The sequence below is a fragment of the Arvicanthis niloticus genome, chromosome 8 (genome assembly GCF_011762505.2).
Source record: "Arvicanthis niloticus isolate mArvNil1 chromosome 8, mArvNil1.pat.X, whole genome shotgun sequence".
NCBI classification, from domain to species: Eukaryota; Metazoa; Chordata; class Mammalia; order Rodentia; family Muridae; genus Arvicanthis; species Arvicanthis niloticus.
In genome coordinates, this window is record NC_047665.1 from 74,048,104 (window position 1) to 74,062,259 (window position 14,156).

General features: G+C 41.5%; 1 protein-coding gene across 5 annotated transcripts in view; it reads left to right on the forward strand.

The window, feature by feature from the left end:
- The window catches only part of Zeb1 (zinc finger E-box binding homeobox 1), a 172,524-nt gene that overhangs the window by 588 nt on the left and 157,780 nt on the right, over nt 1-14,156 (forward strand). Inside the window, exon 1 of one of the 5 annotated variants that reach the window (XM_076939632.1) lies at nt 105-246. The exons of 3 other annotated variants lie outside the window; for them this stretch is intronic. Coding sequence is in view for 1 of the 2 variants with exons in the window: in XM_076939631.1 (XP_076795746.1) it covers nt 1,446-1,452 (7 nt within the window). In the remaining variant the exon portion in view is untranslated. Of the gene's footprint in view, nt 1-104; nt 247-1,109; nt 1,453-14,156 lie in introns of those variants that run through there. One more of the 5 variants, XM_076939631.1, reaches the window with a different exon arrangement.

Here is a 14,156-nt window from a genome sequence, read left to right on the forward strand (position 1 = left end):
GTGTGCGCGGGAGCGGGCGCTGCGCGCCGGGTCGGGCGCCCGCGGGAAAGTTGCGCCCCGCGCGCTCGCGGGCGGGCGGGGATGGGGACGCGCGGGGCCGCTGTGAGTCGGGCGCTCAGGGGGCTGGAACCCCGCGCCTGCGGTGCCCGTCGGGGGCCGGGCACGCTCTGGTGGCTCCTAGCTGCTGCCACGGGGCGTGTGTGTGCGTGGACTCGCCGCCTGCGGGCCGGGAAACAGCACAGACAGGTCGGGACACCCGGGCAGCCCGAGTCCCGGCGGGCACCGGGCTGTGTGCATGCGCCTCGCTTAGGCTCTTTCGGTTTGGGGAAGTTGTTACCTGGGCCCGACGCGGGAGCAGAGGACAGATAATAGAGCTAGGCTGGCGCTCGGGGTCGCGAGTGGGGCGGGTGGGGGAGGGGGCGGGCGGCTCGACGGGCGCACGGGGCTGCGGCTCGCGGTGCAGCTGCGCTGGGTATTGATTTCCGCGGATGTGCCAGGGAAACACTCCTCGGCCTGGCTGAAGAGTTTTTTGTTGTTGTTGTTGGGGTTTTTTTTTGTTTAGTTTTGTTTTTCAAGGGAAAAAAAAGCCACAGGCATTAGGAGAGAATGCGACACCCCGACTTGTGTCGGTGGGTGCCCCGTGGGCTCTCCCAGCGTGGGGATACGGGAGTTGCTGGATGGTGCCTCTCTTAGCCGACTGTGTGCTCTCGGCTCGCGGCGCCGACAGCCTCTGCTCCTGGTCATTGTCTGGACAGTCCCTGCGGCGGCGGCCGGGGGATGCCCCCGCCCGGGTACCTGTGTGTGGTGATGGGCGGCCACAGCCCTGTGCTGCTGCGGCCGCGGCTATATAAGGAATTCCTCGTGCCTTTCACACCCAGTGGCTCCGTGGGGCTCCCGCGGGGTGTTGAACGATGAGTTTTTAAGATTGGGGAGAATAAATGCGCCCCTAATGGCATCGATGTGTTGTCCAGAGAACTAGGAAATCCTGTTTAAGTGGCAACCCTGGCGCACCCCCCCCCCACGCCCCACCCCCGCCCGGTCTGCGTTGCTCCCTCCCCTCCGGGATGCCAAACGCCAGGTTTTGTAACCTTTCCTGGCAATTTTAGATTTTGTGTGGGATTTCCTGTCTAGAAGCAGATACGAAGATTTTAGGCTGTTCCAAAGAGGTTTCTTCTCGGTTGTAAACACATTTTGAATATATCTGAGCCCACATTAAAATCCCCGATGCCATGAATGATTTTCAGTTGTTCAGATAAACGTTTCGTTTTGGAGAAGCCTGCTCGTTCATTCGAAGGGAAAGGTGTGTTGGGTAGCGTCATTGTGGAGAGGTGACTGGTTGTGGCAAGGACCTGAGCACAGGCTACCGCAATTGTAATTTCCTGCTTCTAGCGTCAAATAGTGTCTGTTCTACATTGAGCTGTTGCCGCTATTGCTGATGTGGCTTTATGAAAGGTAAGTTGGTTAGAAAAGGGCTGGTCGCTGCCCTTACATTATTTAAAATGTTAATCGGCAGAGAAAGGGGCTTTTCTTGTTGCTGACGACATGTGTGTGACATGTGAGTCTGAACCACCCAGCGTCTGTGCAGCTGCTGTAAACATGTTTACCTGAACAGGAAAGAATGGATTTTTCTCCTAGCAATCCTGTGATATTAAAATATCACACCCATAAGGCATATCAACAGATGACTTAAGGGGGGAAGGCTCTTCCGAAAGGTGCTTGAAATCAACAGGAAAAAGAGATTCTTGATCGCTGCAGCAAATGGCAACTTGTGCAGGTAGAAATAAGATGGTGTATAGTTTTTCCGGCATGTATGTCAGCCTCCTTTTTGCAGCCTTCCTTTTCAGGGGAGGGATTTATTTACCAGGCTCGCTGTCAGTGTTTTTCCTTTGTGTTTAATATTAGAAAAAACAGATTTGGGGCTCTTGTTCCTGAAATGTCTTGACTGCAGTATGCATTTCTCGGAGAAAACAAAAGGTGTGTGAGAGAGCGCGGTGCTACCACAGGTATCTCCCATTTCAGTCACTTTTGGCTCTCTCTTTGTATTTCTTTTTGTTCTCAAATGCTTTCATCCATCGCTGACCGTTGCAGCCATGCTGTTTGATTTCACCTGCTATTTTTGCAAATTAAGAATGAAGTTCTATGCATTGTGTTGTGAAACCTGGGGATAGGTGCTGGTCGATATTTCTCAGCAACGCAATCATATTTAAGTTGCAGATGTTTCAACAGAGGATTGTCTGGGAAAATGTTAACTCTTAAAATCTATTTAAATGGATAAATAGCGGTGTATACAATGGGAGGTAGTAATAGAGATAATTTATATTATTTATGTATAAATAATATTTGTATTCATTTTGAAATATGTATTTTATAGCTAAGCCAGCAGTAAAACATTTTTATTTCCCTTGTAGAATATGTCTACAGGCTAGGACACTAATGACAGCATCAAAAACTGTAATTTAACAAGGGTGAAGCAACTGAGCAGGCTTGCCTACATCATGGAGCCTTGTGTGGGGCTGCTGTGGTAATGCTAGTTGTCTAAAGGAATGGCAGTAGAATCCATGAAATCGATGTTTACTGTTTAGAATGTAATGCTTTATTGTATTTTAAAATATTGTCTCTTTCCCAAAGTTCTATTCTTTTCCTTTCCCGTTTTTATTCTTGACAAATGAGCTCGAGCTCCTGATGACTGCATGCTGACTAATTCACCTTAGATGGAATAGCAGGCACATACCTTTCTATCATTAGCACCATCTCTTCTTGCTGTCTTTGGAAACCACCAGTAGAGGATGCTAACAAAAACGACTATTGGTGCAGCATCAGAAGCTTGTGGGTCTCCTGTGCTGATGCGGATCCTTCTGTGTTGTTTTGGGTCTTTAAAACAAGCCTAAGTGCTTTTTAGTTTACTGATACTGGAAAGGTAGGAATGTGTTCATATGAATGTACTTACACATTTAAGCTTTAAAATCTTGAGATTGGTACTCTTTGGTAGCACATTAAAGCAGTTATATTATAAAAAGTTTGGTTTTAGACTTGAGCAAGAAAATGCAATAACTATGTATATTTATTTTGCATATTCACTGATGTTTTATTTAACCAGTTACCAGTTGTTGTTGTTGTTGTTGTTAATACTAGGGGTTTTGAAAAACACATTTTCAAATGTTAAAGATGTCCATGTATAGGTATGGTAAAGAGAGGTTTCAATGAAGTAATTGATACTGGGTAGTAATTTCTCCATAGCTTACATAAACTTAAGACTAGGAATGGGCTGGGAAACTAAAGCAGATGCTGGGCTCCTGTTGTGTGCTTGTAGGCTTTGCCTTTATCCTTGGTCCTGTGAGCCTTTTACGAGTGGTAGCCCCTTCTCATCTCACACACATCTCTAGTGAAGAATCCCACAGCACATTAACTTGAAGTCTGTCACTTAAAAATTAAGAAATACAAGTTTTTGAGGCTTTAATGATTTTTAAGTTATTTATTAATTACTACCTTAAGTAAACTGTGCACACCGAGATGATGTCTTTGGCTTATGAATAACTGCATGAAACTTTTAAGTATTTATTTATGTTCTTGTTTGTGTTCATACAGTTATGTTAAGATAAATACAGACCTTAAGCCTTGCATTCAGTCAAGAGTTAGAAGCATCCTTTCCCTGTTTGTTGTTATGTAGCTGTAGAAATGCACTGATGGCTGCCGTCAGCAATTGGTACCATCTGTCTGGAATAAATCGGGCTTACCTGACTTGTCCTGTGAGTCTGTGTGAAGTTCATGGATTGTCTGTAAGGACAGGTTCTCATATCATGTCTCTTTAATTTGTTGCTATCCTACCTCCCGAGATCACCATGAATGAGCATAACTCATTTCTTTTTCTCATGAATTAAGGAACTTATCAGAGTTCACAAGGTATGAAATTCTATCGTGAAGTACCTTATAGACTACAAACACTTGGTTAGATGACTCTGGAAAAAAAAGTATGAGAAGTAATTGTTATTGTTTTGGGTTTTTTTGTCTAGCCTTCAATATTTTTGAAATTACATATATCTCTTTTATAATTTTAGTGGCTTTGAGATATTAAAAAAAATCTATATTGGGAATATTTCTAAAATATTTCTTAGTGTGTTTTTTTTTTTTTTGCCCTTTTTCTCCTTTATAAGAATGCCTAAGCATGTGATTAGAGTTAGATGTAGACACAGATGCAGTATCATGTGGGGATTATACTGCTAGCTGCTCCTAAGTACCTATATTGAATTGCAATGAGAAAAGAGAACGTGTGCAGACGCTGCATTGGTGTGCAGTGGTGCAGCAAGGGGCTAGTGGGTGTCAGCACACAGAGATGGCACTTAGGCTTGAAATGGTTTCATAGGCTCTGCAGCATGACTGATAATCTGTTGTTCACTTGTAGAGATGCAAGCTAAAATAAAAGTGCTTCGTAGAAAGAAAGTTTTAAAAGTTTAAACAAGAAAAGTGCCCTCGTTGAAGTACATGATAAAATTAATTTCAAAACTATCATTTGAAAAGTTAGATACTGTACATACTACTAGGTAATCATGATATAAACATAAATTATGTGTGTTATATATAAAAGTTTGAATGCACTGTAGTTAAGATTTTGCATTTGAACTGCACTGTTGTCCACTGAGGAGTGGCCCAGTTAACACATAGCAAATACGTCTGTTACTACAGCAGTTCTGAGGAAGAGCTGTGAAGCTTTATAACATGTAAATCTGATCTTTGTGTAGACACTACCAGAGGGATAATTTTTACTTTGTATGGGACAGTGTTTAGAGTATTACATTTTTAAAGGCAGTATGTCTGTATAGATTTGTACAAGTGTATGCAGGTGTCCACTGAGGCCAGAGGGATTGGGTCTTCTGGAGCTGAGTTACAGGCTGTAGTGATCCTGTAGCTGTGGGTGCTGGACTGAACCTGGGTCCTCTGGAAGAGCAGTGAGCACTTGTAACCTCTGAGCCACATCTACAGCCCCAACAGGCAGCAGTTAGGACATCAGTTTTACTACATGACGATTCCTCATGTGGACTGAGCATGTCTAGCCAGGTTTTAAACTTAATAGAAGTGAATTATGCTATTCTTAATCTGAAAGAGGGTAAGAGGGTTACTGTTATGTATATATATGTATGTAGGTATGTATGCATGAATGCATATAATTTATTGTTTATGTATTTACTACAGTATTAGTGATTGAACCTGGGTCTCATAATATTCTGGAAGTATCTACTACTGAGTTACATTGCTATCCTTTTTAAACTTTTTAAATTAAAGACAGTGGCTCATTAAGTTGTCCTGAATGGCTTTGAACTTGTGATCTCCCTGTTTCAGCTTTCAGAGCAGCTAGGATTATAGCTGCTCGATCAGTCAGTGCTTTTAACCTCTAAACCATCTTTCCAGTTTCCTCTACCTCCTTTTTGAGACAAGTCCCTCACTGAATCCAGGGCTTACCAGTTAATTAGTCTGGGTGCCCTGGGAGCCTTAGGGACCCTCCTGTCTCCTCTTCTCTGGTATTGTGATTATGGGCACACTTTTATGTGGATTGAGGTTCCAAACTCAGCTTGTCATAGACAAGGACATTACTGAATTAACCACCTTTCTAGCCCACATTTAAGGTAATATAAATACTCTAATTATAGCTTTCTTTTAATAAAATGGGTACCCCCTTCAGATATTTCCTGTACTGTTCATGGTCACTAACAAAAATTTGATTTCTCTATTGATCAACCCTTGAATTATTTGAATGCAGTATGTGGAGGTCTGTTATTGTTGTTAAGTAGATGGTATTTAGAGTAAAGCAAAACTGGCTTAATATTTAATCACACTAATGAAATTTTACACTTTAAAATTTTTTCTGGGATTGAACATGGGAGGTTGTACAGTAGCCGTTGACTACTGCTACACCCCATCCCAAAGTTCTGAGTTTTAATATGAAGGATTGTCGTACCCAGAACCAATTTTTTCAGAAAACTGATGCAGATGAACTGATATTTGAGATGCTTGGATAGAAACTACGGAGAGACTTGAACGTGTGCTTGCCGTGTAGTGCCAGAGTCGGTAAGTGTTGGACCCCAGGCTTAAGTTAACCTTGCTCTCTGGGGAATGCTAGACTGGACTGTGAGAATCACCATCTCTTTGGTGTTTTCTCCTTTCTTCCTTAACCCCGAGTCAGTGCACTCTTAGAAATGTGTCCTATGAGGTTTTACTCTGGGACCCTCACAGCCAGCACTCTGTTGTATAGTAATTGAAAGTACAGTCTTATGGCACCATCACTGGAGGGAAACTGGTCATGAGCACATCTTTATGTGGCACAGGACTGTATTATTTTACCTTCTTACCATTGGTATATGTTCAAGACGTTCCCCCAATGCCAAGTACTTGGCTAGTACTGAACTGGTACTGGCTCACTTTTCTAAATTGAATCTCTTGGTATCCACAGAGGGTTTTTTTTAGTTTGTTTTTTGTTTTGTTTTGTTTTTTTTTTTTTTGCTTTGTTTTGTTGTTTTGTTTTATGTGAATGAACAAGGAAAGTGGAAAAAAGGAAACTCATTCCATCTGAGTGACATTTAAGACAATTAAGGTAGTAGTAAGGTAGTAGTGTATACTTAGAGATGGAAGGATGTGGGAAGAGGATCAAAGACATTGTTCAAGGAGAGACTGGAATAGATGTGGTGGTTTGTATCTGTAATCCTATGATTCGGGAGGCTGAGACAGGAGGATAGTGAATTTGACACTATCAGTTTGGGATACAGAGTGAGACCTCAAGAGAGAGGAAGGAAAAGGGGAGGCAAGATTAGGAAGGGAGAGAGAGGGAATGAAGGGGGTGGAGCAGGGGCACACACATGCTCAAAGCTGAAAGATGCATAACTAACTTTGCCACGTTTGTATTTCTTCTTAGCTCAGACTAAGACCTGGTTTGTGCTCCATTTACTAGACTATTAAGTATATTCATCTGTGAATTTGTAACAAGCAAGTGGATGCCAATATTTCTCGTGTATTTATAGAATGCTCAGTCATCTTGGCGTGAAAGGACTTCTACTGCATATGCATGCACCTAGCAAGCACAGTTAGCTGTTGAATTAGGTGTTTCCTCAGCTTCGAGGTATTTAGAGGAATTCTCTCATTTGCATGGTGGTGTTCTTTACTCCAGTCACCTTATCTTCCTGTCCTTCCTTGTGCTGGTCCTACGCGTCTGACAGACGAGTCTAACTGCAGTCACTTCATTTCCGTAGAGGGCACCAACTAGTCATGAGTGCCTCCAGTGTTGATCCCCAGTCCGACTGCAGCGCTTGGGTCCCTGTGATTTTGTCATGTGTCCTCCTGTGTGTCAGGAAGGCCAGAGGAAAAGTTTCTCTGCACAGAGTGACTAACTTCTGCCACGCTGTTCAGAAAACGGCAAAACCAATCTTGACACTCACCAGCAATGTATAACTAGTTTTTATTTCAGAGATTTTCCAGAGTATGGTATTTTATAATATTCTGCATTTTGCATTTTAAATTAAAATTGTCTTATTTTAGGTGTAAGAGTGTTTTGCCTACCTGTATATCTGGTCACCACGTATGTGTCTCCTGCCTGTGGAGGCCAGAAGAGGGCATCAGGTTCCCTAGGACTGAAATAATAGACAGTTAAAAGCTCCATGTGGATGCTGGAAACTGAACCCGAGTCCTTTTGAAGAGTAGCCAGGGCTCTTAGCCTGTGAGCCATCTCTCCAGGCCTCACTTTGCTATTTTGACAGCTGTTAAATAGGGGGTCAGGCTGGTTTTATTTTTCTAAGAGACTGATTATTTCTGCATGTCTTTGACTAGCAATTTAGGTTTACTTTTGCCTGTTTTATATTTCTTGTTGAGAGCCTAGATTTTTTTTTTTGCTTATTAGGTATCATAATTCCAATTATGTCAGCCATCTGTTGATTTTGATGATGGTACAAAAATCCTTAACTTCAATCTTAAATCTTTCAAAATTTTGACTTTGTAGGTAGTAGGGAATCTTTTCTAATATATAGATTAAAAATATGTTCATAGAAAATTTCCCGTTACTTATTTTATTTTTTATCCTTTGGCCTCTTATGTGTATGGAGGTCACCCCTGAATGCAATGGGACCTTTTTTTGTGTTATTTGTTTCACTTGTTTGTTTGTTGTTTATTTGTTTTCTCTTACAGGAACACAAGACTAGTTCTGACATTGTGCTAATCTTCCTCCCAAGTGCTGAGACTACATGCATGATCCATCACGCTTGGCTGGATATAGTGTTTCTTTTTTAAGGATAAGCAGTAGAAAGGGCTGGGGCTGATCCTGTATTTTTACTACTTGTCTTAACTTGACCTAACTTGACCAAGTGACTTACCTTTGGTAATCTCAGTACTAGAGTGGGTAAATGAAGCAGTATATTTATTGTGTTTAAGGACCTGATAAATGCTACTTTAAATTTTATGCATTTGTTTTAAATACATCTAATATCTGTTATTTATTTCTTATCCATTTTCAGCTAATGTAACTACTACCCCAAAGGACATTACTAGAAAATACTCTCACTGCCCACTGCTTCTGTAGCTTTGGCCTTCAATGTTGTTCAGTTTTGGCAGGAGCAATGGGCGAGTGCATTATGTGTGTAAAGCTTCCACATGAAGTTGTTGTATGAAAACTTACACAAAAGCTTCCTCACTCCCTCCTCCTTTCACATGCACGTGTGTGCACGTGCACTTAATACGAGCATCAGTATGTGGGTGCATGTGTGCATGTGCATGCCTGTGCACATACATGAATGTGTGAATGTCAGAGGAGTAGATTGTCAGGTGTCTTTCTCTGTGACTCTGCATTATTCATTTGAGTCAGAGTCTCTCACTGACCTGACGGCCAGCAGCCCTGAGATCACCCTGTATCTGCCCTTTGCCTCCCTGGCAGCACTAGGTCACAGGCACGTGCCATGACCTTGAAATGTGGATGTCAGGATCCAAACTGAGAACCTTAAGCTTGTTAAGCAAGCATGCTTATCCTGGAGACATCTCTCCAGTTCCCTGAAACATTATATGACGCTCCTTAAGGTGTGTCTTTTAGCTCAGGGGGGATCATTTTGGACCCAGTTCTTGAGGTGCATTATATGGGGAGATACTGAAACACTTGTGTGTAAATGTTGACATGGAATTCAGAAATAACACATCACTGTCACTGTGACTCTGCTGCATAAATACAAAACCAAAGCCCAAGAAGCCAAACTATCGATTCCATGTGTGAGAAGTTTAAGATGCCTGCAGCCCACTGGTTTTTATACATTCCTTTGGCTTTGCATATTTTGAAACTGCAGATATTTTACTGTATTCCTACGGCTTAGATCAGAAACAATACCAAGACAGAAGTTAAAACCATATGTGAGCCTGTTGAATAAGCTTATTGAGGTAAGATATATTCTTGGACATTTTGGCAAGTTCTGGTATTCCTGTATGCCTATGTAACTGCCAGTGCCACGAACATGGAAGTAGCTCTATCATCCCCACAAGTTCCCTGGGGCCAATTGGCAGCCAGTACTTCCCACTTCTGGCCCCCATAAAATCAGTGGTCTGTCTGGTTATGCTCACTAGAGCTTGGACTTCTTGTTGCTAAAATTGCAACCAGGAAAATCCTTACTTTATAGTCCTCGTTTTGTTTTGCACGGTGTTCTTGGAATTCATATCCTCCGCACTTCATCCTTTTGGATTGCTGAGTAGTATTCTATTATATGAATATAATGTGAACCTAAAGTTGACCTGTTAACCCTGATTATTTGTGGGGTTTCCTGCAATTAACTCTGCAAACGCACACAGATTTTATGGGACCATATACTGACATTGCTCTTGTACACTCAAAAGAATTGCTGGGTCACTCACTGGCATATGGCTAACTTGATAAGAAGCTGCACAACTGGAAAGTGCTTGTTACCTTTGTGCCTTGCACCGTCATGCATGAGTTCTGCTTCGCCATGTCTTTCCAGAAGTTTACATGTAGTCTTAGTTTCACTGCTCTCATGGGTGTGGCAGTGCTGTGCTGGCTTGGTTTGCATCTCTCTGGTGACTAAGGGATGTAAAAAAATTAAGTTATGTGTTGGTCATGTGGTATTTTCTTTCATTGAATGCTTTTCACATCATGGGTCTATTTTCTTTTAGTTGGGTTTTGTCTTAATGCTTGAATTGAAAGAGGACTTTGCATTTTCTGAACTCAGGTTCTTTGTTGGATATAAGTATTTAAAGGACTTTAACCTTTTCTGGAGTAGTCTTTAACTTTTTTTTTTTTTTTTTTTTTTTTTTTTTTTTTTCTCGAGACAGGGTTTCTCTGTGTAGTCTTGGCATCCTGGAACTCACTCTGTAGACCAGGCTAGCCTCGAACTCAGAAATCCGCCTGCCTCTGCCTCCCAAGTGCTGGGATTAAAGGCGTGCGCCACCGCCACCCGGCGTAGTCTTTAACTTTTAATAGTAGCCTTTAAGTTTAAAATTTTTTGTTATTAGTTTATGATTTTATTCTTTTGAGCCATATTCCTCGATCAAAGTGAAACATTTTCTAAATATTTCAGAAGTTTAAAGTATTAACATTGGTCTATGATCATTTTCTAGTAATCTTTGTCCATATTCTGTTTTGACTTTGACCTATAAATTCCTGAAACTGTCTTTAGTAATTTTCAAGAGGCAAAAATATTAAAAAAAAAAAAAAACAAAAACAAAAACAAACTAACCCTTTTCTATTTTCTTTGTGTCTGGTGAATGTGTGTGCACGAGTCTGTGCATGTGTGCCTGTGGAGTGAAGAGGCCACTTCTGGCGTCTTCCTCAGTTGATTGTCACTGTGTTTTTGAAGCAGAGTCTCTCACTGAACACGGAGCTCCCTGATTTAGCTGGCTGGCTCCAGCATTCCTTTTGTCTTTGCCTCTCCAACTCAGAGATTACAGAAGTGTACCCCCATGATTTCAAGTCTTTGTTAAGCTTCAGTCTCAGAGAAGGCTGCCAAGGGGAGCCAGTGGGCAGACAGCAAGTAAGTGTTACCTGCTGCTTCTCCCTCATGCTTTGGTGAGCTGCTCCATTTACACTGTCTAACGTTACACAAGGATTTAAACCTGCCCCTCATCTTGAATTCTTCGAGGGACGTATTTTCCTTGCCAAGAGTGTGTGATCATCCTGGTTCTTGGTTATATATCTTACTCCTCGACAAGTCGACCAGCATTTGTTTACAGGTGTACACACATCTCATTATTTCTAACTTTTCCATTCCTTTTTTGTTAGATTTCTTTGAAAACTCTTGCTAGTGTGTATGTATATTGGTTTGGAGTGTTTTGCTTTGTTTTTGTTTTTATGGATTTTATTTGCTTTGAGACAGGGTTTCTGTATGTAGCCTTGCTTGTCCTAGGACTCACTCTGTAGACCAGGCTGGCCTTGAACTCAGAGATATGTCTGCCTCTGCCTCCTGAATACTGGCATCAAAGGTGTATGCCACCTGGCTTGGCTTTGTTTTTAAGTGTCTCATATTTTTATATTTCCTTTAATTGTGACTATCTTGGACATTCTAGATATGAATATATATTATCTTTTGATCTTGTATCCATGGGTACAATTATAGAAGGAAAGCCCTGAGTGTGAGGTAGAAGTCTTGGGTTATAATTGTAGATTTGAAGCTATTTGGCCTATGAAATTTGAACAGTAATTCATTTAAGCCTACATTTGATTTCTGTGGGGTTAATATGGTAGATTACTGCATACCATGCAGGAAGACAGAAATCAAAGGTGCTTATAATGTAGGAGAAAAAGCATAGGAATTAAACTCAAGAATCTAGTTTAGTAACTTGTCCCATCCCACATGCAGAGAGGACAGTGCTTAGAGATGAGTCTTTAAGGATGTGTGGCAGTCCTGGTGAAGGACTTAGAATGATATTCCATGCAGAGGAATGATGTGTGCAGCTAGCTGCATGAGACATGTCTCTACACAGGGCTTGAAAGACATTTGTACTTCAGCCTTGTAGGATGAGAAGGTGGAGAGTTAGGAATCAAATGAGGAAAAGGAGTTTATGTTGGCAACCGACTTTGGTTTTTGCCTTGGGAGTGATACAGAGCTGCCAGTGGTCATGAAGCCAGAACTCGTACTGTGATGTTTGTGCCATTCATCATTTAAGCTTCCTTAAATGTTAAACATGTATTAAATGTTAACTTGTTTGCATTATTGAAAATAGGAAACATTGTGGAAATAGAAGCTGACTCCTCCTTTCCCAGGTTGGTTATCTAGTCTAATCATGCTAACAGTTTCACATCACCATGAAGTGGTCCTGTCCCTACCATCCTCCTGTCACCTTCAGTGCCACTGACAAGATTATTTTTTGTTAGGAGCTTACGTACATCAGTGTTGGTAGCACAAACTTATACACCAATTGGTAGTGAAATTGCACTCTGTTCTATGGGGAATTGTATGCTTTGATTTTTTTTTTTCTTTCCAAATCAAATGACAGTTCAAACAAATGGTGTGATTTACAAATCTCTTGAATGAGATTTCCAAAGACACAGAACTCTGCACTCTTGATTACTAACTCATTCCTGGGTTTTGATTGGTTCTTTTGTTTGTTTGTTTTTCAACTTGATACAAACTAGTCATCTAGGAAAATGGAACCTGTTGGCCTGTGAGCATATCTGTAGAATTCCCTTAATTAATAATTGGTGTGGCAGGGCTCAGGTCCTGGTGGTACCATTCCAGGCCGAGCAAGCCATGAAGACCAAGCCAGTCAGCAGTGCTCCTCCATGGCCTCTGCTTCAGCCTCTGCCTCCAAATTCCTTTTTTGGCTTCCCTCCATGATGAATTAGAAGTCAAATAAATCCTTCTCTTCAGATTGCCTTGACTCAGAGTAGTTTTAGCACAGCAACTGAAAGCAAGCTAAAAACTTTATTTCTGCAATTTATTAAAGTTTCTAAATAAACTCCCACTCTAAGAACCTATCACTGTGTTTTGATACTGATCCTCACATATTTAACTACAATTAGGCATTTCCCATCTTTCTTTTCTAGTTAATTTCTTTATCTATTTTAAGGTAGGCTTTTGCTACAGTCTAGACTAGTCTTGGTTCAAACCAGTAATCTTCCTGCCTCATCCTCAGAGGCACTGGGACATAGGCATGAACCATGATGTTGGCCCTGTTCTTGTTGTTTTATGTTGTCACAGTCCAGTGTCTGATTGCCTGTGACAAATGAAAGTCATAAGTGAACTAGCTGTCTGATTATTTGGATTAAATTATTTAGGCATTTAAAAAAAAACCCTTCCTGGTCCAAAAAATTTACTTCAACTCAGACTTGTATGTTACTCTTTTATTAAATAAAAAGAATTCAGGCTGGGTGTGGTGGCACTTGCCTTTTATGCCAGCACTCTCAGGCAAGGCAGGAGGATCATGAATTTAAGGCCAGCTGTGCTAAATGGCTTTGGGCTTTGTCCAAGAAAACTAAGGAGGTTAAAAAGCAAATTCCCTTTGAAGGTGCACTGTATGCTACAAGAAACATTAAAGCCAGTGCCTTTTAAAGGGCTGTCTATTAGGAAAATATATGTTTATCATGTCTTGACCTCTGAGTTTAAGGCTTTGTACATAAAGCTTAGTGTCTTATTTATGTTTGTATGTGTTTCTCTAAATATTCCACATGATCCAGTGTATGTCAATTAAAGGGCATTTGTCTTCTGTATGTTACTATGTATTGGGTGATGGATTTAAGTTTAAAGATTGCTCAGCCTCACTATTTGCAGTATTCCTTCCTCCTTTGCTCTGACTTGTATGTAACTTGGCGTGTGTGTCCTGGGGCAGCTGTGAAACCGAAACTGAGTGCTTCTGAAGCGCCTGATAACCCAGCTTCCTTTCCTCAAACAGCCTGGCTTCTTTAGCAGGACACATCATCTTTCTCTTTCTTACTTTCTTAATACAGGCAGATGGAGTTTTATAGTGCCAACTTCAAAAATGGTTTAGAGAGCAAGGGGCAGAAAGGCTGCTCTTTACAGTACAGTAAGCTCGTGGTGGAGGGCAGCAAGGTGCTGGCCTTCCCAGGGTGCAGCACCACACTCGCCGTCATCTTGTTCTTTTCTGCTGACCTCTGTGGAGCCTGGAAATGGCGTGTGTCGTACAGTGAAGTCCTCGGTGCTTTCACTGTGGTGATCAGGACAGGGAAGTAGTTA